This window comes from Centruroides vittatus, unplaced genomic scaffold, assembly GCF_030686945.1.
Source record: "Centruroides vittatus isolate TY-2023 unplaced genomic scaffold, ASM3068694v2 contig_3254, whole genome shotgun sequence".
Classification (NCBI taxonomy): Eukaryota; Metazoa; Arthropoda; class Arachnida; order Scorpiones; family Buthidae; genus Centruroides; species Centruroides vittatus.
Genome location: NW_027122087.1, coordinates 174,865 through 201,675, shown reverse-complemented (window position 1 = coordinate 201,675; position 26,811 = coordinate 174,865). Strand labels below are relative to the sequence as shown.

At 24.8% G+C, this 26,811-nt stretch overlaps 1 protein-coding gene across 3 annotated transcripts in view; it reads left to right on the top strand.

The window, feature by feature from the left end:
* Positions 1 to 23,314, top strand: part of Pdzd8 (PDZ domain containing 8) — an 85,577-nt gene extending 62,263 nt beyond the window's left edge. For 2 of the 3 annotated variants that reach the window (XM_067268365.1, XM_067268364.1), the window contains 12 exons: positions 2,516 to 2,718; positions 2,810 to 2,953; positions 4,004 to 4,110; positions 6,850 to 7,146; positions 10,526 to 10,598; positions 12,893 to 12,987; positions 15,421 to 15,503; positions 15,596 to 15,696; positions 16,482 to 16,658; positions 16,797 to 16,988; positions 18,087 to 18,597; positions 22,155 to 23,314. In XM_067268365.1, the coding sequence (XP_067124466.1) occupies positions 2,516 to 2,718; positions 2,810 to 2,953; positions 4,004 to 4,110; positions 6,850 to 7,146; positions 10,526 to 10,598; positions 12,893 to 12,987; positions 15,421 to 15,503; positions 15,596 to 15,696; positions 16,482 to 16,658; positions 16,797 to 16,988; positions 18,087 to 18,597; positions 22,155 to 22,204 (2,033 nt within the window). In that variant the 3' untranslated portion in view covers positions 22,205 to 23,314. The remainder of the gene's footprint in view (positions 1 to 2,515; positions 2,719 to 2,809; positions 2,954 to 4,003; positions 4,111 to 6,849; positions 7,147 to 10,525; positions 10,599 to 12,892; positions 12,988 to 15,420; positions 15,504 to 15,595; positions 15,697 to 16,481; positions 16,659 to 16,796; positions 16,989 to 18,086; positions 18,598 to 22,154) is intronic. The other variant, XM_067268366.1, reaches the window with a different exon arrangement.
* Positions 23,315 to 26,811: the final 3,497 nt, after the last annotated feature.

The window sequence follows — 26,811 nt, the reverse complement described above, 5'->3', positions numbered from 1 at the left end:
ATATGCAATGCAAGACATGATGAATACAACAAATGCCTGTAGAACTGGATATACAGTATATCATGAATATATAGGATAATTTATCAATTATAAATACATTATTGTAAATACACAATTATAAATACAAAAAAAATTACTTAGGGGCTGTCTATAAATTACATCCACATTTTAAGTTGTAAGATTTAAGTTGTAAATTATAAATGTTGTTGATTATATACATTTAATATTACTCTAAAGATAAGGATAAAAAAATTTAAAAAAGAAAATAAAGAGAATAAATTGTATGTCAAAAAATATTGGCAGTGGCAACATATTATCTTAGTCTGTCCTTTAAAATAAAGGACAGACTAAGATAATATTAATATTAGATAATTATATAAATATAAGAAAAAAGTAAATAAATAAAGGCATATTTTAAAAAATTTTACATACAAAAATTCACTTACATGAAAAATGTGTTAGCATAAAATATCTTGAAAAGGTTTATCCAAGTCCTTTATTTTAAAGGCCAAACTAATAAGAAATATTGTGATTATATTATGTATTTTTAGAAAAAGTAAAATTATGATAATTTATAGTTATAATAGATAAATCAAAGTATAAAAAGTAAAATAAATAAAAGCAGAAATAAAAGCTTACAGTTTGTAATAGAAATCAATAAATTCACATTTTTTAATCTAGATAAAACTTTTTCAAGGTATCTTTTTTGCTAAAACATTTTTTATATAAGGAGCTGTCTATAAATGATGTCCACACTGGAAGGGAGAGAGGAAATTATGACAATTTAGACAAAGTTGGACAAGAAAGGAGGCGTTGAACTTCAATGGACAGCTATTTTATTTCATTAAATTTTTCACAGTTTATACATTTTATTATTCATAAAGTGATAAAAATTTCAAGGGGAGATTGAGTTTTGTTGGATGTCTGAAGAGGGAAGGAGATTATGGAAACTTTGACAAACTGGGACAATAGAAGGAGGTGGGGTAAAAATTTCAAGAAAAATGTGGATGTAATTTATAGACAGCCCCTAAGTAATTTTTTTGTATGTAAACTTTTTTAAAATATGTTTTATTTTATTTATTTTTTCTTATATAACTTTTTAAAATTATATATTGTTTTATTCTATTCTGATGATATACTTAAGTGCACTTATTAAATAATTATTGCTTTAGATCATTTTTTATTGTCTTCTTCATCAGTAATATCAGTAAACAGAAATTAACTTTTTTTTTTTCTTTTTCGGAACGACTGTGTCTTTTTTAACCTTTTAAGAAATTAACTTATTAAAATAAAATTTCCTAAAATTGAGGTCGACATTCTAAATTTTGTAAAATAATGTAATTTACTTATTTACAAGTCCTATATTAGATGAATATGTTATATTTCACAATTTAAACATTTTTAAAATTAATTTTATTCAGATATTAATGATTTTAAATTAATAAATTGTAAAATTTATTATCATTCAGAAAATTTTATTTTTCTTACAGATATTCAAAAAGTCTATAATTGCTTACAGTTTTAATTTCCTGGTTTTATACTATATATAACAGAGGTGATTGGTCAAAAAACGACCTCCCAAGATTTTTACATTTTTTGGACTTAGGGAACATTAAAACATCAAAGTGAAAAAGAAAGTTTGGGGTTTTTTCTGTATGTACAGATATTAGTGTGTGTGTGGGCACAATTTTGTTCACTTTCTTTGAAGCTTAATAATGCCATTGCCTTTTGTCAAAAATTTTTGAAATTTTGCAGCCAGGTTTTAGTATTAGGGGGATTGATGCTATTAAATTTTGGTTGTTAAAGGTTGAGGGTACAGAGAGATAGAAGAGTCATGTGTCATATCTCAAGTTGGGTTGTACTCAGTGAAGATTTTACCTTGTTATTTATTGCAATTTTTTGTAAAACTCAACTCTACTCTGAAAAATAATCTTTTTGCCATTTTATAATAATTAATAATATAGAGATTTTTTAAACAAAATCTTCTAACAGATAGTGCTACACACAATTTTAACTTTATTATGTAAATGTCTACTAGGACATATCATATTAGTTGGACTTATTGTACTGGTGTTCAGGTTCTGAAAATTTAAGAAACCTATTCAGGAAAAACAATCTTCATTTTCCACCTGTTTCATCTGTACACACTTCACACACTATGTTTGTGTTTCGGACATATTGGTCCCTCATCATCAGATTTACAGCCAATAATTGAGTTTTTTGATGGTTAAGTACATTGAAATTTAAAAATATTAACAGAATAATTTGTATTATATTTCCAAAAATGTATCGCACTCCTACTTTTTCTTGTACAATTGTACAAGCAAAAGTAGGAGTGCAATATGTTTGTGAGTGTGATATGTGAACATCAGATGTCATCAATATTATATGTTTAATTTAACAGATGTTTTTATATAAATTTGTAATCATTGTTTATATATTGTGACTATCAAATGATTTAAATATTTGAATATTAAATAGTTTTTTTTTTCATTTATAAAACATTAATCCATAGGCATTGTACAAGAATTTAAATCAACTGAAAGAAGAAGTTCAGGAGATGAATTTGAAAATTCTGACTTAAAGGATCGTTTTGTAAAAGACACAGATGTACTTGATCAATTAAACAGTTCTAAAGAAAATATTGTAGAGAACATAGAGTCGCAAAAAGCACAAAATGTTGACTTGAAAAAGACTCTCTTGATAAAAGCAGTGCAGGTAAGTTTATAAACAAATTTATGTTTATAAATTTGTATTATATTTTAGAACTCTTATCATCATAAAAATATTTAAAAATCAAATTTTTTAGGATCCAGTTTGGAATGAAAAGTTTTTATTCAATATCACTAATCATCATCATTTTTTAAATCTTGGCGTTTGGTCACGTTCTCCCACTGCTTCACCTTTTACGAAAGCATCATCAAAAGGATTGAAAGATAACTTTTTAGGACATGTGAGTCAATAAATTTTAATAGAGTTAAAATTTGCAAAATTATATCTTAAGTTATAGATAATTTAATTTCAATTTTTAAAATGTTATTTATGAGATAAATATTTTAAGTTTACCATTACAAAATGTGATCATGCACTACAGTTTGCAATATTAATAGCTTTATTTTTAATAGATTACTTCCATTAAAATACAATAATTAAAGACAATAAATTCAAATCAATATGAATCATTAATATTTTATAATTTATTATGAAAAATTTGAAAATTAATTCTCTCTACTGAGAGTAGTACTGTTTTATTGCAAATTAGGCCTTATATATGCAATATGTCTATATCTGTTGCAACAGTTACAAGTTTGAATCTCAATCTGGATCAAGCTTTCCTTCTAGATGTCCTAAAATTATTAATTAAAAATTTTGTTTAATTGATAAATGTAAATATGTATGTACTGACTATTAATATTAGCAGGGTTTTAAAATAATTAATCAATTTATGACAAGGAAAATATCCAAAGATTAGAGAACCTCAATTATATGAACTATACTCTGCAGTGGACAGCATTTGATGCAACATTCACTATTATGTATCAATGTGGCACTTCATGGACAATTTGTGAACACTGAACTTGAGAAGCTGTTCATTAATTAGTCATAAAGTGTAACTAATCTTAATTTTTGAAAATTTCAGCACTTAAGGACATATATTGTTGCTTTTTGTAAGCACCATATGTATTGCCACTTAAATCGTTTGTTTACACATAGGAAAATTAAAAAATCAATTTTTAGTTCTACAATATGAAGTTAGAAAGACAAAATATCAATAAAAATATCTGTAATTTGATCATAAAAGATAGCATGAAATACCAGTATTTAAGCATACTAGAAACCAATATTGCATTCCCTAATTAGATTTGATTGATGATCATTTGATAACTTTATATATAAATAAAATTATCAAAGCCTTAAAACATATTTTTCATACTTGAAAATTTGACAATGTAAGTTTTATATTTAAGCAAAATTTATTTTGACTTCAAATATTTTCTATTAGATTAGTGTACCATTGATGCCCATTTTAGAAGAATGTAGTACAACAACACAAGGCTATCATATTCAGACATTTAGATTACAACCACCAGATTCACAGTCAGGTCACAGGTAAGTTATTTAATTTTGATAATTTAATAATAATGCTTAAAATATCTTAAAACACTTCTTTCAGTCATATTAATAAGAAATATAACATTAAGTTGCTTTATTAAAATCAATAACACATTCATAAAACAATAGTATCTTCAAATATTATGAATACTGTTCATTTCCAAAATATTAAAAACAATCCAACTTTAGAGCATTTTTCAATTTAGCATGTGACTAAATAGACTGTATTGAGTTTAAATATATTATGAAGAATTTTGTCTTTTTGATTGTGAAAATAAATAGCATATTTTTTAACTTGTCTCTATTTGTAGGATCATTTACATTTTTTATTTATAATTCTTATTTAATTTGAAATTATCTTCTGGGAGAAATCAATAGTCAACTTCAAACTTATTTTTTTGGTATAATCCTAACAAAAGAGAGGATGCACTAGATGTTTTCATTTCTTTGTAAAATTATTGTCTTTACAATTATGTAACAAGATCACCATTTTTTTCCTGTTTATATTTATATATAAGTTATTTTTACTGTGCTGATTTTATCTCTCTTTCATGTTAAATGTTCTTTCTGTTTGATATTTTCCCTCAACCCAATCTTATTGTTGCAATCTTTATTAACTTCAAAAACATCTTTCTGCATTCGAGATATTACTTAGAATTAAAGTTGAGATAGTTGCTGTCCATACTGAAATATATCTTTAACTGAATATTATTATCTAACCATATTTCCTTAAAATAACTCTGGGACAGGATTAGCTACCTACCTGGAATGATTGTTGGGAATTTTGGCACATGCAAGTGAATAAGCACTTGCCTTTTACTTTAATGTACAGTACCAAATAAGTACCAGGACACTTATTTGAATCACGTTAAAGTTAAAAATTTGCAAAATTTTGCAGATTTTGACATCATCAGTATTGAATATGTTTTATTTTAGACTACAGTAAAATACAAATTTGCTGAAACTGTTTCTAGAAAAAATTTGTTTCCATTTTTGGAAAATTCATGTGAAAATGGGCTGTTGCACATATGGTATTATTCTTGTACCAAGGATATAATGTCTTCCTTTGTACAGGAATAATACCTATAAAATGGCTGTCTTCTATTGATGTTTGCCAGTAGTAGTTCTACTGTGATTAGTTGGATTATTGAGAAAATCAAACAATAAATTGAATAAAATAATTATTTTTGTTATTAATTTGTGGTAATAAAACAATTAAAGTTTTTTTTATTGTTTTATTACAGTACAGTAAAACTTTGTTTCTATATTGGATAATTTGAAGTATTGTGTAATTTGATGTCGAATCTAGTGCCTGGCCAAGAGAATAGGATTTTGCACATATTTCAGTTCACACACAAATATGCATACAATGAAATTTGAAGTCATTATCTGGTTCAGTGACTCAAAAAAATATCTGATTTTAAAGATTTTAAATTAAATGAATTTAAAATCTTCCATTATATTATGTGTTTATAAGAAAGTTTCCAGTTTATAAGAAGGTTTTGGTTTTACCAATTATACATTGTTCATTCATTGGACACCCATTCAATTTCATTTGGACATTGTACTTATTACCAATAAAGAGAGAATTTTTTTTAAATTTTTATGGAAGAAATCTGTTTGGCATTTAATTATTTTGGACATTTTTTGAAAAAATGTATTGTTTTTCAATATTTCCAAAGTCCATTAAATGCATGTATATATTCACAATAGAATGTGTACTTATAGCTTTAGCTGTTAATAGAGCTTGTTTTCATCAGATCAGATGATTTTCATAATCTTGAATTTAGGACAAAATTCACAGTAATTCTTATTGAAGCACTTAAGATTCCTTTGTATGTTATTTTCAGGTCTTGTTTTGAATGTAATTTGATTACATTTTCATTGTTTTCATTAAGTACACATCAACTGACTGTTTTTTCGAAATAGCTTAAATTACTAATTAATAACTAGTAATATTAATGTATTTTTAAATGAACTAGTATATGAGGTAATGTCATAATTTTTTTTCAAAAATTACAAAAAACTTTGATTCAAAAAAAAGTTTGGATAATTTGAACCTGGATAATTCAAAGTTGTGTTTTTTTGGTCCATTGAGTTTCAAAATAACAAGGTTTTACTGTAGTTGCTTTTATAATTTAGCAGTAGGGAGTTGAAGTTTTTTTTACTAAAAATTATATTACCATATTAAAACAGTGTGAATTACAATAGTCAAAATAATCAACTGTAAAAATTAAGCATCAGGTCTTAAATAGTTACTGGTCTTAAATAAGCACTGTGGATTTGATCCGTCAAAATGAATAAGTGCCATAAGTGCACAGATGCTTATTCAAGGAAATATGATAATTGATGATAAACTATTTGTTGATTTTCAGCATGTATCTATAGTATTGTCGAAAATTTTGCTGGCTTAATATATTCTGAATTACATCTGAAGTTTTGTAACAGACACTTATTATGTATTTACATACTTATATATACATATTTATTATCTTTTATACAAAATATTATATTTTAATTGAAGTAAGCAGTAGCATAAATTGCATTATAGGTTCTTATTAATTGATTTATCATTCATATTTGATATATTTGTTTCCCATCCTAATTATCACATATTACTGATTTGCTGTTATTGTTTAATAAATAAATGTAAATAATATCTCTGTCAGAATGTTAATTATTTGCTTGGAACTGATGATTAAGATTTGTATGCGTATATAAAAATTTTTTATTTAGACAATGGAAAAAATGGGCAGTCCACTCTGGCTTTGATTATCGGTTATGTTATGGTGATATTACACTTACTTTTCTTCATAAACCTAAGAAGCCAGTTTTTGAATCACCTAAATTGAAAAAGAAGTCTTTTGTAACTTTGAAGAAAACTTCTGAATTGGTTAAAAAGTCGCAAGACAAAAATATGACTAAAAAATCAGGAAATGCTGAGACAGCCAAAAGATTGACTGATATTACATCAACAGAATCAGCAGCAGAATCAGAAGATGAATTTGTTGGAATAGAGGGAAACATAGCAAAGTGAGTTTAAAAGATCAAAATTTTTCAATAAATTTTTGTATTTAATTTTAAAATTATCTCATAAATTCATTAAGTTTGAATTTGTGAGATAATGCATAAAATATTTATTGAAAATTTTTTAATCTAATATTTTAAAATAATAATTAATTAAAATTATGATTTATTTTAAATACAAATTTTAATTTTTGAATTAAAAATTTAAATAAAATAGTATTCCTTTCATATTAATTAATAAAGTAAACTTTACAAGAAACTTAAATTTACATTGTTCTGGAAAGTACAAGAGTGCTTCATACTTTTGCTGCTGCAATTGAAAAAAGCTACACCAAATATGTTTATTTATTTTTTCATAAAGTATGTCATTGTTTTACATAAATTAAGAATAGAAATTATTTTCATTTTGAACCATCTTTATGAAATTATGTGTGATGATATGAAATTGAGTCACCAGAACCAACCAGAGGACAAAATGATGAAAAATCATTATAATATGTCCTGGTAAAGTAAGAAATCAAGCAATTAAACATAATTTCTATAATGTTTCTTATACTTCACATAATAAATGACATCTGAAAAATAATGTGTGCAATTTACCAAAAACTTCCAGTGTCTGAATGATGCAAAATTGTGTTGTCATCATTGTAGGATGATGTCACATAATACAAGATCACATCAATTGATAGCAAAAGTATTAAAATTAAAGCATAGCAAAAAATTATTTTAAAAAATTTAAAGTTTATCTAATTTAAAAGACAAGGCTAATTTATAATTAAACAGTTAACAAGTGTTATTTTTAAAGTTGTAAAAATTGTATTTTGAACAGCAAATTCATAAATCAGCAGAATCATCAAATTTATAATATGGATAGTTAAAAACAGACAATTAAAATAAATAATTTATTAATATTGATCATTAATTATACAAAATTCAGTAAATGAAATGGGTGATTAGTAGCTTGTGACTATAAAAAGATTAATTAAAATAACAGCCAAAAAAATAAAAACCAGATCGTGATAACATTAATAATGAACATGCACTAATTTGAATAATAGTCATTTCTAATCATATCATTTTTACCTTATATATATCATTACATTATGTAGCTCACATAATTGTATAAACTATGTTTCTAAACTAAGAAATTTTTATTTTTCCTTTCAGAAACTTAGAATTAAAAATTTGTCATTTCACAAACCATGAAGCAGAAAATTAGTCATAGTATCAGCAGGAAAAATTAAACATTTTTACAAAATTTCAACAAAATTCTAAGATGCTTTTCTGTTAGTTAAATAAACACCTTATTTATTAAAAAATAACTTTTAGTTTGATCTTAAGAAACAAAAAGAATTACCTTTAATTATGTAAATTATTATACACATAAATATCTTAGAAATTAATATGAATTAATATTGAAAGAAAATTCAAAAATTTATTATTTAAAGTTAATAAAAAACTAAATATAAAATTTATTTAACATTTGAAATGAATATGAGTGCCCCCTATAAATTTTTTCCCAATTAATACTTTTCCAGTAGAGCTTTCTTAGTTTTTAATACTAAACTAAGAATACTAAGTTATAATAATTTTAATAATACTAACTTTCATATAACATACATATTACTCAATACATTTTTTTGGCCAGTGTTTATATAGGAAAAATTTATATTTACATCCTAAACCTCAATTAAATATTCTTAATGAAGTGATAACTGTGAAAAGCCTCAAATTACATTCAAAATATATATTTAATTTTTGTTTTTGACATCTCAAAAATTCAGATGTTAGGGATTTTATAAAGCAGAAGTCTTCTAGAATTCCTTTACAAATACAATTGAGTTTGACTTCCATGTTAAAGTTTTGAAAAGCTTGCTAAATATCAATAAATGTAATTTTTATATTACAGTATGCAAAACTATGCATGTTAATGCATACAAAGCAACTATTTGTTAAAAAACTTATTACAGTGTTTTCTTGATTCTAATGTGCCATTGAACCTAATGAACACCGAACTTTCGAAAGATTTTAAAACCCAAAAAGTTACCGTATGAATGTAACACTCTATATCACTAAACATGAAGCAGAAAAATATTAACGTATTTAAACAGTAATAAACAAATTTTAAGAAGCATTTTATTTTTATGTTTGCAGTGCTTCACAATGTATTATATTTTCAAATTTATGACTCCATTATCAGGTACAGAGTATCTGCAGACCAATACAAAATCTGTCAAAATTACTGTACAATAAACATTGTAACAGTGAGATTTCATTTCAGGCTGCACTAAATTGACTTTGTACTTGATTATACTGTGCACATTGATTCTGATGTGTACTCCAATTTTTGAGATCAGAAAAGTCCAAAAAAAGATGCACGTTAAAATCAAGAAAACACTGTTATTTTTTTGGTGTGCCAGGTAGCAATGCTTTAATAATTTTACATTTGAAATGATAATTTTTTGCTTATTTGTAGAAGTTTTTGTTAGTGTTTTAGTCTTATTAGGAAATTATTTGGGAATTTTAAGTTGATATTGTAACACATTATAATTTTTTCCATTAAAATAATGGGAAATGGGCTTCTAGTTAATTGTTTCATACAGAACATCTCATTTTCTAGAGTGGATTACTTATATTATGTGTGAGATGCCTGTATTTGAATTTATTCTTAATAAAGTTATTAATATTTTTGCATATTATTTAATATATAATTATCAGATTGCTTCTTAGCATTTTTTAAATACTGTTATTTATTTACTTTATTTTCAATAAATTTATACTTATGTAATTACAGACATATTCACAAAATCATAACTGACTGTATATTTAAATATTTATTTAATCACATATATTTTAATATATAAGAATATGAGGTGATCAAACTTAATTGCATTTATATCAATCCTTCATGAGAAACTAAATTGAAATTTTAAAATACAGTTACTTTTCAACACAGTAATGTTGATGTCTAATTATTAAGGTTTTTAATGGAAAAATTCTGTTGAAATTAATTCCTCATGAGATTACTATAGAATACTTCTTACAGTATAACTTTAATATTGATGATACATTTATTGGCATTTAGTTAATTCTTTAGTGCAAAAATAAACAATTGCTGCTGGTTTGTTTATTTAGAAAATTCTTTAAAAATTATTATTATTATTTATTCTTAATATATAAACATTTTTAATTAAGTTGTTAAAAATATACTTACTTAAATAGATGATAAAATTTAATAATAGAAAATGAAATAAGATCCTTAAAGTATGAATATAAAATTAGTTATATTAAAATATTAACCATTGAATTATAAGATTTTTAACAATAATATTATTACTAATTTTTAATTAATAATTAATTTCATTTTAAAATTGTATTAATTTAGAAAATCTGGTGCTCACGAATTCATCAGTACTCACTTTCATTCTGCCACAGTTTGTAATTTCTGTAGTAAGAAGGTTTGTTTTTAAAACTGTATTAATTTAATAAACTAACTAAACTAAATAATTAACTAAAATTTAATTTTAATAGTACTTTTTAAATTAAAGTAATATTTCATTTTTTTTTCTTTATAACTAGTTGAATGATATCTGTTCTTTACAGGTTTAAAGTGTTAATTAATAAATTTAAAATTCCTTGAATTCAGTTAGCACTGTTGTATATTTTATGTCTAAATATTAATTATGGAGTCAGTAGAGTCAAAGGAAAATAAAACTTATGCAAAATCATAAAGATTATATTATTAAAATTCAAGCTTTATTGCTTTTAGTGTAAAAATTATATTATAATTTCTAATTTTTCATTTTGCCAATTTAAATTCTATTTCTTCTCATTTAAATAAATATTTCGCGATTATTAAATTTTGGTACAAAAACAAACAGTTTCATTAATAAACATTCATAATGAAAATAGAAAAAAACATTTTACTATTGTTTAATAGTTAACAAAATGACCATTTAATGTCTGTTTGAAGGTTGCCTGAAGACTAATAAATACATTTTTTCATTAATTGCTATATATCAGCTTTAAGTAATGCTTAAATGTTAGCATTATCATGAATGCTGTATTTACAATGACTAAGGGCCATACTTATATGCATTTAAAATTGCTATATATACAAATATATGCACATAAAAATTCCAGATATATACACCTGCTGTATGCACATTAAACTAACAAAATACAGTAGGATCTTGCTTAACAAGCATCATTCATTTCAGAATCTTACTCATAATGCGAAACACTTGTTAAACAAAACAATTTTTCCCATATAAATTAATATAAAATATGATAATGCATTCCATGCTGAAAAAAATATTCAAATATTTTATGTATAACGTTTATTTAAAGAAAATTATACAATATACATTGTTAAGGAGCATGAATCATCATCATCTTTTCTTCTAGAACAGAACGAACCAACCTGGAATGCAAATCCAATATGCAGAAAACAAAAAAAAAATTGAAATTTAATTTGGAATTGGTCAGTAAATTTAATATGAGATGGCAGCATAACTGCCTACCTCTAGTCAAATTATTTAATTTCTAATATTTAATGATAGCCTTTACATAGCCCAAGAATTTGGCATATCATTTGGCATGTTTATTATATAACAGGTTGTGATTATTGATGTTTATACGTAATATGTCTGAACACAAGTTTGGAAAAATGTGTGATCACAAGCAAAACTAAGATGCTAGCAGAACGAGTGCTAAACACAGACTGATATAACATGCGCACAATCCAGGACTTCCCATCTTCTCATCACTTGATATGTAAAATGTTGCTCATTAAGCAAGTCATTTTTTTACAATTTTTTTTGCTCATTATGCGAATTACTCATTATCAGAGGTGCTAAGCATGGTTCCACTGTATGTATTATGCATGTTAAAAGTGTCACTAATATACATTAAAGGTTGGATTACATACTATTATGTACAATCAAATTAAATCTTATTAATGTATATTACATCACACTTTTTAGGTTGGAGGGAATGAAGACAAGTACTGTACAACAATATGTGAAAATGGATTTGAAAATGATGATATAGGGATTTGAAAAACGAATAATTCAGCTGTAAAAAAATTAACCCCAAAAAATATAAAAAATGAAAATGGCATTTTTCAAAAAACTTATTTTTAAATTAAAATTTGAACCCAGAACACCCATGGGATAACTCATAGGCCTATAGGTAACTACTATCACTGGTATGTCAATCACCTTAGCATATGAAATCTAACTTAACTTAAAATTTGTTTCTTTTTCTGGAAACTGTTTACACTCTAGGATAGGAGTTAGTAATGACTATGACAAATGTCTGGGATTGTCGTGGAAGCTACATCCATTAATGACAAAATAAAAGAACGTAGTAACATATGAGATATAATAAAAAACAAAGTATAAACATATCAGCATAACATTTTTTTTTTGTGTCAATTATTATTGTTTCTTGAGCATTCTTATTACATTAAAAATGAAATTTTGTTAATTTGATATCAAGTTAAAACTTAACCCCTTTTTGTCCGGAGTCGAACCGAGTTCGATGCACGAATGCGTGATGGCAGACCCGCAGTCGAACTGAGTTCGATCAACACGTCATTAAAATATCAGTTTAATGTTGTATTATTTTAATGTATCTTTTATTTTTATAATTTTAAAAATAAATTTTTTAGAACAAAAAGTATTCATTTAGTAATTTTTTGATTTTATTCTAATCTATATCTCAATTTATTTTAAAATGTTTCTTTCAGATTTGGTTGAAAGTTGCATTTCAATGTCAATCTTGTGCTATGATTTGCCATAAAAAATGTATTTCCAGATGTCAAAATCAAACATCATGTCCTCCGTAAGTTAGTTTATTTATTTTAAATTGAATTTTATGTAAAAGAGATTTTTGTTGTTACGCAGACTAAATAAAGTTTGTGTAATCAAATTTTTGACTAATTTGTCATTCATATGAAACTTTAAAAAAAATCTTAACTTTTTGAAAATTATTATAATATGGAATTGTTTTATTCATTTATAACTTACTCAATAAAAGATAAACTTCTTTGTATAGTTCTGATGGTCTATAATGGTCATGCCATTCAATAGGATGCTGAAATTTTGTTTCATTCATTTAATTACTGTTTAGAAAATGTTATGCAAAGATTTTACTATTTTCTTCTAACTTAAAAATTATTGAATGATAATTTAAATTTTATATGAATGCTATTTTAATTCACATACAGCAGAATTCTGTACTATAGACCAGGGATGGGCAACCTGCGGCCCCCGGGCCGCATGCGGCCCGCATTCATATATTTTGCGGCCCGCGACGCATAAAATGTGAATAAATATATCAATTTCCCAGCTTAAGGAAGTATGTAGCAAAAATTCAAATGTTATTTTTACAACTTATGTATGTGAATACTTTTTCCCGCAATGAATTTAGTAAAAATTAAAACAAGAAACCGGCTAACAGGCATATGGAAACTAATTTAAAACTAGCAGTGACGAATATTTAACCAAATATTTCCAATATATTACGTTTACATCAGTTCCAGAAGCTAAATTAAGTATACCTAATCTAATTTATAATTATATATGAATAAATAATTCTGATTTACCAACATTTTTTTTCCTCTTTCTCTTGTATGCGGCCCGCATCAGTTCAAAAGTCTTAAAATGCGGCCCTTACATAGAAAAAGGTTGCCCATCCCTGCTATAGACTTTAAAAAATGAAGCTAATAAATCAAAGTAGTAACATTATTATCTTCATTTCTGCTGTCATTAGCAAAATAGTGAAAATGAGACAAAACATTACACAGTTAATATAGGCTACCATTTTAAATCTATATAATTATTTTAGTTATTATATTATCATATTTTATTTTATTTATAAAAATGCATTAAGCTTATAACATGTTATCATGATAATTATCATGTTGATTGCTGTAATCATTAAGACTGACTAACCACTCATCAGAAATGATCTTAAAACATTCATCTTTTATTGGACAGGTTATAGACAGAATAAATTTGAAAATATGATTTATATTTTTTCATTTGAAAAAAGTAGATTTATAGTTTTAAATCTCTTTCATGTAGAAATCTGCATTAAACCTTTTACTTTCAGTCCTTATTGTAAATTATGTCTTTCAATACTAGAGACTCTTTTGTAATTACATTCATTGTAAAATGTGTGCATGTGAAATTAAGTGTTCGTTATTAAGTAAAGTATTAATTTGTGTTTTTGGTATTTTTAATTAAGTTCAGAAAATATGATGATGCAATTACCCTATAAATAAGCAAATATAATAATTTGATTATTTTATTATAATTTAAAACACATTTCCACAGTTTTATTTTTGTCTTTTGTATATTATTTCATAACATTTAAACCTAATTATTCATTTCTTTGTAAACATGACATTTTTAGGATTATTTTTAAGACTTAATTTATTTTTGAGATCACATTTTATGATACATGTGCAGTTATTACACTTTATAATGATTATATTGATGTTAATAACAATTTTTACATTTTTAGGATTTGAAACACTTTTAATGACTTTTAAAAAAATTATTAATAATTATATATAATAATGTTTCATGCATTAAGTGTATCCAAAAATTTTCTAAATTAATTGCAAATAAAATGAAATCCTATCACTTAAGAACTTAAATATAAATGGAACGCTCTTCTGTTTTAAGTAAACAATGAAATATCAGTAAACTGAAAAATTATTAAAATATATAAAAATTTAAAGCAATAATCATTTGTTTTCATATTAAAAAAAAAATAAAATAAAGTATAATAATTCAAATTTTAAACAATATTAGATTAAAAATTAATTAAAAACGCATTTTTAAAAATTTCGTAGAAAATATTGTACCTGTATATATTTATCCAGGAAGTTTCTTAATTTCTTTAAGAAACTGCCATCAGAAAGTTTGCAAGAATAATACAATAGATTACATAACAACAAGCAGATTATTATTTATAGAAATTTCTGGAAATTTCATAAAATAAAATTCAAATTCAAATTATTTTGTAAAAAATGAAACTTCTAAGAAGAAAATTTAAAAGTCAAAGAAAAGTTTTATAACATGTTTGTTAGAAATTTTTATTAACAAGTATTTAGTATTTATATTATAGAAAATTTATAAATAATTTAAAATTCTACTCTTGCCCATTATTAAATAAATACAATCAAAATTTTAAAGTTTTTAATGATCTTTAAATAATTGTGTCAGATTTCCAATTAAGTTTATGAAAATTTTTTTATATTTTTAGTGAAAGAGTAAAATTTTATTTGGAAGAAATTCAAGATGGAAAATGTACAGTTGGATATTCAGCTTCGGAACAAGCTTCTGCTAGTAATTAATTTTATGAAATTGTTTTAAATATGAAATATCTTTACAATTTTAAATTTTACATTCATATTATTTTCATAATTTATTTTTTTTAGAAAAAGAAGAAAAGTTAGATTCTGGAAATGATTCAAATACAAATTCTCCCAATAGAATTCAGATATCTGTTTCTGATACTCCTCCATCTTCATCTCCAGGGGTATAAAATTTTATCTTCCAGTTAGTTTTTAATGTCTTTCAATAATTTCTTATTAAATGTCATATTTCATATAAAATATTTTAAATGTATTGACTTTCACTTGGTTATTTATACTAATATTTTTTATTAAAATATAAAAAATATATATATCAAAGATACAAAATTATCTTCATCTTGTCATTTACAATCACTACCAACAACCTGAAAACAATTTTCACTTACAGAGATGGCCATTGCTGGTGATTGTAAATGACAGAAGATGATCTTCAATGTATTGTATCATTAATATATATATTTTTTATATTTTAATGTAAATACAATCGACCAATTTTTAATTTTAATCAACTAATATTTTTTTATAGTATTAAAACATTTTAACGATAATTTGGGCAATATATTTAACTTCTGTTTGGAAAGTTAAAGGTGATCTAAGTAATGTTTAGCTTTCATTAAGTTTGAGAATGATTATAAAGTATGATAATGACAAAATGTCTTTCTCTCTTTATTTGAATTGATAATATTGGTTCAATAACTTTATTAATAAACTGTAAAAATTTATTATGTACATTTATTATCATATGTATATTTGTATGGTATTTTTATGAGAAAAATATTGCCTAATTTATCTCAAAATATAATTTAAATAAATTTTAGATATAGTGATATATAATTTAAATAAATCATATTAGAATATAAATGGAAAACTGAAAAATATTAAGAAATAACAATTTTAAGCTTTAAATTTTGTTATAAATCTTTTTTTTAAAAGAGATTTTATTTTTCAGTTAAGAAAGAAAAAATTACAAGGACTTATTGCAAATTTAGCAAATGCAGGCCGTTCCAAAAATACAATGACTAGAACTGGTTCAGCTCACAATCTCATACCTCCTAATGAGCACTTATGTCCTTCTTCTAAAAGTTTACCACCTTCACCACAGCATTCACCTGCACAAAGTAGAAAGGTAAAACTGTATGAAATAAAAATATTATTATTATGCTCATTAAATATATTTTACATAAGATTTAACCAGACATAACCAGATTTAAATAAATTTTTATATAGTTTTTATTGTGAAATTTTTATTCTTACTCTTCTCTAGTCATCCTTACAGACTACTTCATTTCCATGGTGGGATCCTGCTACTCTTGAAGAACAAGATCTCAACAGTATTATAGAGCAACTTCTTGCTATGCCACATGATGAAGTAGTTTTATCAGCTGCAAAAGAAAGAGGGAAAGAATTATATTCTACACTTCTATTAGAAGAAAGAAAATCAAAATTGAATATGATGGTAGCTATTGAATAAACTTTTTAATATATTAATGTTTAAAACACTTAAATTATATATAATCCTTGTGAATTATGAATACATTTATTTCTGAACATTTACTCATAAAGCAGTTATTTTCATTATATTAGTATTGATTTGAAATGGGAAAAATTACTGTTTCTTAATCAAAATTATTAGCATTCAAATACATCAAAATAATACCTATTTATATAAACCAAGATAATAATTTCAATAAGTAACACTAACAAATTTAGAAAGAATTAGAAAAAATTATTTTTTTTCTAATTTGCATTCCAAGAGTTACTGAAAGAATATAATATTTTAACATGTAGAATGACTCTTAATATATTACAAAAAATCAAATTTCCTGTATAATTTTATGTACTGTATATTGAATTTAATTTTTTCATAAATTATTTAATGTATTGCAAATAAAAATGTTTGATTAACTTGATTAGGTATTTGATATTCATTTATTTGAAATTTATCTTTGTATACTAGTACATTTATCAATTAACAGGACTTATTATACTGGAATATTATGGATGCAGATACAGTCTTACTGATCAGAAATAATATTTTTATTTAGTTAACAGGTTAACTAAATAAAAATCAGTAAGACTTTGTATCTGCATCCATAATATTCCAGTATAATAAGTCCTGTTAATTGATAAATGTACTAGTATACAAAGATAAATTTCAGCTATTACAAAGGACACAAAGGCATAATAATTGAATTCATTTATTTAGTAAACTGAACTAAAATAATTACCTAGGTAGTTAGTTTCTTATTTTACAATCAGATTTCTTATATAAATTCTATCAATAGTTTATTTCAATGGAGTGAGTTAGATATAGAATAAAATGAAATGTTATTTAAAAAATAAATGCAAAAATTTTTATTATTAGAGATTTAAAATGATAGTTTTTAGAAAAAAAGAAAAAACTTTATTTTAGGAAATGTATAAAAATATATTATTATTTACTAAGTTTTTTGAATTTTTCTAATAATGTAATTCAAATTAAATATTAACTTAAGATCTAAAATAATCTTTAATTAATTTATTATATTTCCATTATTTAATGTATTAATTTCAGATTGCAAAGTTGCAAGAAGCAATTAATTCAGAAGCAGAAAATCGAACGGAATTAGCTCGGGATGAGCACGATGCAACAGATTCTTCACAAAAAGCAAAAATAGCATTCTTAATTGCAAAATCTGATGAAAGAACTCAGGCTTTAGCAGTTCTTATGTTACATTATTTATCTGGTTTGCAACATTGTTTTGATCAAGAAGAAGCAGCAAATTTAAATGTGATAAAACCTGAATTTGAATCTACAAATGTAAATAATAGTTCAGATTCATGTTCAACTAATTTACCTTTTGTGAATGTATGTAAAATTGAAAGTGAAGAATTATCTATAGATGAAACATGCTTTAGCATAGAAAATGATAGTAGTAAAGAATGTAAACTTTTAACAGCTAATGAAGTTGATAAACAAGATTTAGATAATAAAATTGATGCTGTTCAAGAAAATGGATGGAATAATGAAAACATGATACAGTTAAAAAATTTCCTATTGATACTGCAAAAGCTGTTTGCAAACGGTAAGTTTGATTTTTTTAATAATTTTTTTTTATCTAAGATAATCCTTAAATGAGAACAATCGGTTATATAAAAAAATTTACGAAAGATATTTACACCAAATATAATACACTACAATCTCTTTAATCTGTCATATATGGGACCAGAGTAGTGTCAAATTAAAGAAATTTTCAGATTATTGGAAGTAAAGCGAATTTAATGGCATATAAAAGGAATTTGACAGTGCAGAGTCAACTGTAAATGATGTAGCAGAATAATGTACAAGTTTGACTAATGATCAAAACATCTGAGTGCAATGCCTTCACCTTCACCAATACTCAGTTCTCAAGTTGGTGGATTCCCACTAAATTTAGTGAGAGTACAGTAGTTTTGGTGGGAAATTTTGGGAGATTGATTTTTATATTTATACAGTATTGTCATAAGATACTGTATTTTTTTTTGAGAGTGTAAGATGGTGGGCATAACAATCTTTAATATCATGCCCAATCCTAAATGTTCAAGCTTAGGTTTGATATCATGCTACATTTAGTGAGAACTGGACTTTGAAACAGTGGGTTGAAACAATGGCTTGGCAACAATGCCAATAATACCTGAGTCAACTAGTCTGGGCTACTGGACATGTTGAACTAGGGAACAGCTAGATTACTGAGATTGTACTGTAATGTAATTGCTACTAAAGCCAGTTCCATCACAATAATAATTTACATTAATTATTGCTGCTGTTATTAAATCTGTCATATTACCGGATGTCAAAATCTTTATAAATCAATAATTTTTTTATAAAATAATTTTTTTTATTTTTTTTTTAAATTAATGATAAGTGATGTCCATAGATTGCACCAAGGATATGTATGTTGTTGGGAAACAAAAATTCTAAATGAATATTTTTTAAACAGTCTTTTTAGTATAATATAGAAGTGATAAATTGTTTATTTTAAGCATCAAGGCTTAGTGTTTTTCTAATAACCAAAAGTTTTTTTTTTTTAATCTCCTTTTGTTGTATTTGAACATTAATAGACGTTGATCTTTTACTTTCTTTAAATGGAGTAGTGTTGAATGTATATCAGAACAATCCAGTGTACCATGATAAAGTAGTCTTGCTTCATCAATATTGAAGATGTCATTTGCACAAAATTTTTGAAACAAGTTGTGAAATTTTGTGAATTTTCATTGTTTAGTGCACACAACATCAGTATTGACCTTCTTACTGTTTGCTTTCTTGAATTTAATATCACCTACATTTCTCTTGAGATAACCAACCATCTGTTGCTTTAAAATCTTTGTGATACCTCCTCCTTTTCATGTCTTTATTTCATTAGTACCAGTCATAAAATCAGTCAAAAATGATACTAACAAAATATTGTTACTTGGATGCTTTAATAATACATTGAAAATAAATTTTATATAAAAAGAATAATTGTCCAAAAGTATCTTAAAGTACTTGATTAAATAATATAAAAATAATTAATGATGAGCCTGATGTTCATCACATCTGATGAGACTAATTTTTCTACATCTAGCTGAATATTAGTAAACAGCATCCTTAAATCGTCTGTTCGATTATTTGTAGTTGGAGTAAGACAATGGACTCTTATTACTTTAAATAATATGTTACAAGATTCTTTCAAACACTGTGTGAAGAAACAATTGGCAACACTTTCACAGCAAAACTTTTTAATAAAATTATAATGAAAATTTTATGGATATTGCAAGCTTCAGAGTAACAGTTAAACTTGTCAAAATGAAAGAATATAGTTCATCCTGCCATTATTTCGGCTTTATTTAAATAAAAAAAGCTTAACTTTACCATATTAGCCCACCTTCTATATATTTTTTATATATTAATAAAATTGTGCTACCACTGAAATTAAAGCCAGTAATAGTTTTATGAGAAAATACAAATTTATCTCATAATTTCTTAATGAATTGGTCAATCTCTCCAATAATTAGTGTCAATAATTAATTTAGTTTGCTTGATTTATTCAATTGCCTCTTTTGTATTTCTCATTAACTTTATAAATAGAAAAATACTTTTTGCAATCTGCATGTCTTTGAACAAGAGTTTTACTGTTAAACTTCAAATAATCTGTTTAAAATTTAATGGTAAAATGTTTTATTTTAAAATAAACTTTTATCCCCCTTGTTTTCCAATGCTTCCTAAAGTCCTCTTGTTTTCCAGTGCCTTTTTTAGTTGTCTTCCTCTCCCAAGGAGGACCCACTTTGGGAATCATTGGCTTAGAATAAGGTGTAAAGCAGCATCTTTTATTCAGTAATAAAGATTATATGCATTTATATTTTTAAAAAAAATTATTATTATGTGATGAAAAGTAAAAAATTAAATGCTGCATTGTCATTGCATTCTGACATTTTTTGGTATTTAGTGAACATACAGTTTGTTCAGCAAAGCTGCAAATATTTATGACAACCAACAAAATCATTTAACTTCCTATGAACACAGAAGCATTAATATTCCTTCATTACAATTTATCACCTTTGAATTGTGATTATTAATAAATAGTATTTGCTCAAGGTCATTTATTGAAATTATGTTTGTTTCGAAAAGAAATAAATAACAATATTTTTAAGTATCTGATTTTTAAATGTTCTTTTCATTTTATCTTGTGTTTTATTTTTTTCTCTTTCCTTTTCTCTCACTCTCTCCAACTAAAGTGAGATTATTTGGCTGAATAATTAAGCTTTTAGAAAGTATTCAGTCCAAATACCCATATATGTGTATTTAGTAAAAAAAAAAAATATATAGAAGATACAAATATGTCTTTACTTCTGCCCTTTCCAACCACCAGGAACTAACAAACACTCTTCCTTTGCAGAGAGAACTTTTTTATTGTAGGCTATAACTCTGCTACAATATGCAAAACAGTTTTAAAATGTTCACTGATGATAAGCTATAAAAACTTGTAAAAATTATATAGTTGATTTAAAATGGAAGATGGTATGTTTACAAAATACAGAAGATACAAAAACATCTTCACTCCCACCTTTTCCAACCACCAGGAACTAACAAACAGTTTTCCTTTGCACCATCCTAGCCTATAGTAAAAGGTCGTCTCTGCAAAGGAAGACTGTTTGTTAGTTCCTGGTGGAAAGGGTGGAAGTGAAGACATTTTTGTATCTTCTGTATTTTGTAAATATGCCGTCTGCCATTTTAAATCATGTGTATTCAGTATTTTGCCGAACACCAAGTAATGTCAAATAGTCAGTCCAACACTAGCCTTTACAATAACAGACAGATCACCCATGAAAAATTTCTGGTGTTCTCTGCTCAGATTTATCCCAGGTCTCCAGAACAGTAGGCTGATTCTGCCTCAGCCATTCAGTTAACAGTTTTGATAATTTTATAAAAAAAATTATTCATTAATATAAGAGTTTACTAAAATGTCAAGGATGATAACTATTTAATCATAACTGAATTTAATTGTTGAAAATTTGTAAAATTTATTATTTATTAAACTATAAAGTGAGATATTTTTAAAGAAATCTAGTTTAATGGTTAGTTAGTTAATGTTGTTAATTATTTATATAATATTTTTTCATTTAGGGGACATACTGATAGCATATCTGAAGAAACTTCAATTTAATTTTCAATAAGTACAAGAAAGCTTAATACAAATTGTTTCACAATATTTGTGGAAATTTCTGAATGCATCTTCATTACATAATACTGTTTTCCTTTAAACATTAATGAATATTAGTATAGTAGCATACTTAATTTTAAGTAATGATTTTTGTATTTAGATAACAAAAATTGCATATTGTAATTTTTGAAATCTTTTGTATTATGAAAAGTTTCTAAATTTATTTTTGAATATTATAATGGTCTGATTTGTGTAAATATATTTATAAAATATATATTTTTTAAATTTCTGTTTACATACTGTAGATATTGAATATATTTTATTAATTATTTAATTTAATGTTAAAGCAATAATGATGTTTATTGAGAAGGTTAATAGTTTTTGCTAATGTGAATCATAGAAAAATGGTTTTAGTTTTTCATTTGGTATTTTATGTTGTTTGCCTGCTAAATATTTACATTTTAATCTATTTAAAAATAAATTAAAAATTATAGTAACAGTGAAATTACTACATTATTTTGAAGAAGAATAAACAAGTAACATCTTAGTCAATATGGAATATTGTAAAATGCAAGAGACAGAAAAATTTAGGTAATTTTTATAGTAATGTTTGTAAATTGTAAAAATATTTTAATGAAATCATCACTTTAATCCATAAAAGAAAGAGTTGGTTACAAATTTGATGTTAAAATAAAATGCAAAAAATTATTAACTAAATTTAAAAAACATAATTGGATACTAAACTACTTATATTCATGTTAAATAAATAATCAAATGCCATAGTATTTTAAAATTGTTATAAAAATCCAAATTACATAATAAGTTTATGAAATTGCTATAAAATAATTTTTTTATTTGAGTCTAGCATTTGACTAGAGTAGCCAGATATTTGGCTTTTGAGCACTGTTCTTTGTCTGGTGGCACCATGAATTGAGTGTTAATCTGCTCTCCTTTTTGGAATCTGCCTAAAATAGATGGACCATATCATTTACAATCCAACTGGGACGTTTCAGAATCAATGAAAATGGGATCTATAACTGATTGACTTTTGATTACCTTTTAAAATTTATTTATTTATTTATATTATTTTATTCAACAATGAATTTATAGTCAAATAGGGACATCTGGCCTCACACTACCTAAAAATAAATATACAGTATCTAAAAAAAAGAATTTTATACAAATAAAATTCATAAAAGAATTAGTTCAGTTTGAGTTTCTCAAAAGCTCATACTATAAGAAACTGGAAGGACAATGGTTTTAGGACACAAATCTCCTTTCTAAAACTACTTTGTTTCTCATATGGATGGGTGTCAATTTTAATATCTGTAAAACTGGTCATTTATGCCAGATAGTTACTGGAAGAATGTCGTATTTAGTAATGAAACATGTATTTCATTTTCCTAAAGTAATGGAAAGTTGTGGATACAGGTATGAGGACAGTTCACACCTAAATCCTGAATGCCTCGATCTGACAAAGGGTTGTAACCTTTGTCAGATCAAAACTTTCATATGGGATTGTAGATATAATATGTGATGCTCTGTTGATATGTAGACAATGCCTTCCTTTTTTGGAGATTTAGAGATGGCCACTTAATCTGAACTGATAAATTGATATAAAATAATAACAGTTTATCATAGATGATTCCTGTTTAATGTAAATAAGTGATGTGCTCAAACAATATCAATTAGTATACTCATATTTTATCTATATCAAAATGAAGTTATTTTTCAAAATAAATAATATAATCAAAACTAACTTTAATTTTGAATCCAAATTATTTGATTTAATAATAAGTATGACCTATAAAACCTTTTTCCTCTGAAGGTTAAATTCCAAAAAGCTATTCAAAATATGCCTTGAAGAAATTATTTGCTAAGAACTTACAACTAATTCAATAACCAATATTATTGTTAGTGTTAAATTTATTATGTAAAAATTTACAATTAGATTTTGATATTACTCTGATAAAAAAATGTTTTATTTTTTTTACAATGTTAATTTTTATTTACACAATATATTTGTAATTTTTGTAAATTATTTTTCATTTTTATTTTATTATTGTTTAATAACTTAAGCTAATCCAATGTATAAAACCAAAAACAGAATTTATAACAAATCAAAAAGTACAAATATAAGTTAGAAATTAAGATGATCATGTTATAAAATAGCAAAACACATACATAAAAAATTTATTACTAACCAACATAAATCATTTTCCATATATTTGTTTTAATACTCAACAAACTTTGAAAGTATCCTATATGTATAATTTTATATATTTATATAGAAATCTACTAAACAAAGTTATAAGCAAATCGCAGGTCATATGCCATTAGGTATTTTAAGATTATTTTTCAACAGGAATTTAATTAATTTAGATCACCATTTAATATATATAAAAGAGAGCAGCATTACGTATCTTTAGACAAAATTATATTCTAAATTAAATTCTGGACAAAAAATAGCCCAGAAAAAAAATCAAACACTGATTAATTTATATAATCAAATCAAGAATCATACAAGGACATATTTTTTTCAACTTCCAAAGTGCCAGGAAAAAAATGAACAGTGATCAAAACTGTTTTATTTACAAGTTAGATACATTTTTAGCTATTTTTCTACATAATTGCCATTTTGATTTAGACATTTATTATACCTCGGCACCAGCTTTTCTATATCCTCATCAAAGAAGGTTGCTGCCGGGTCACTTAGCCGATCCTTCACGCTAGCCTTCAACTCCTTGTTAGTTTGGAACTCATGCCCTCCTAACTACCTTCAAGTGAATGAACAAATAGAAATCACTCAGTGCTAAGTTTGGGTTGTAAGACAAATGATCAAACACTTCCTATTTGAACTGAAGGAGTTCTCTTGTCTACTGCAATTGAGGATGAGCATCATTGTACAGCCAGATTTAGCACTGATGATTTCTATCTGTTCATTCACTAGAATTGATGGTTTTGGAGGGTAGGAGTTCCAAATTAATGAGAAGTTGAAGTCTAGCATGAAGGGGCTTGGCTAAGGCAACCTTCTTTGATGAGGATATAGAAAAGTTGGTATCACAATATGATGATCACTGTTTCAATTTAGGCATTTATGAAAAAAAAGTAGCTGAAAACTGTGTATAACTTTTGTAAATAAAACAGTTTTGCTCTACACTGTTTGTTTGTAATTTTTTTACCTGATGCATTGGAAGTTGAGAAAAAAATATCCATCATACATACTTGTTTTTGGAAGTGCATGTAGTTATTTTTCATTTTATTAAACAACTTTTAATTTGTTCTTCCACTAGTAAATATTCTGGGAGCCTTGTGTTGCATATTCAAACATCAAACTGTATATAAGTACTTAACATTTAAAGGGAATAACATCCAAATATATTTACTTGTGATTTGCAATATCCCTCATAAGTCTCTCATTACTCTTGTATACCAAAACTTCTGTGTTATGGAAAGTAGTTAAAACTAAACACCTTGTTTACTTTTAGACATTTCTGTAATTAACAAAGAAGCACATATATAAGTAGAACTTGAGAATGAAATATATATTACAACTGATGATATATTTCATCTCTTGTAGTATTTATGATTATAATATTTTCTTACTTTCAAATCTTATCATTTGTTTTCAGATTGAACAGAGTAATTATAAATATTTATGATGCAATAAACCAACAGAATATATATATATATGTATATGTATAATAATGATTTACTAGATAATCTGCAATATGGTCATATGTACTACATATGTTAATAAAAGATCCTTATTATTCAAATATTTTAAATTAAAATTTGTGTATGTGTGTATGTATATAATATATATATATATCACAGTGGAAGATCCAAAAGAACTCAAAGGGGGTTAATTTATTAATTATTCAAGTACTTTAGTACTTTTAATTTTTAAGGATCTTTTATTAACATGTACAGTACATGATGATTGTATTACTAATGGTCCAATAAACCTTAATTGATATTATAAATGCTTTTAAAAACATTTTAAAATTCGAACAAATTTAAAATTTATTTTTGTGTTAATAAGAGTCCATTGGATCTGCCCCTGTATATCTATATATTTCAAATAAGGTTCCACATTCTACATTGATGTTTCATTTAAATTTGAAAATTTATATAGTTAGATTTAATTTCTAATTTATGTTTGTTTAAATCTAAAAAGAAATCATCTGCTGCAGTATAATACAAGTGGCTGTGAAATAAAAATAACATTAAAATGATTCCTCTTTTTATGGCATGCATATATTTCAATTTTAAGAGAGTAAAACTTATTAAAAATTAAAATAATGCAAAAAAATATATTATTTTTGCATTATTTTAATAGATTGCATAAATTTATCTAATAATATATTTGAAAAAGTTTCAGTTGTTTTTATTTAGATGATGCATTTCACATTTAATTGAATATTCCTGAATTATTAAACAAAAGTATAAATAAAATAACGCTTTATAAACTTTTATGCTTATTTTAAAATATTAAACTTTTTGTGTAAATTTTATTTATATATAAAAGATGATGATAAAAATTTTTAACGATAACTATACTATTGCATATGCTCTACATAAATAATGTACAACATAAAAATGCGATAAACTACAAAA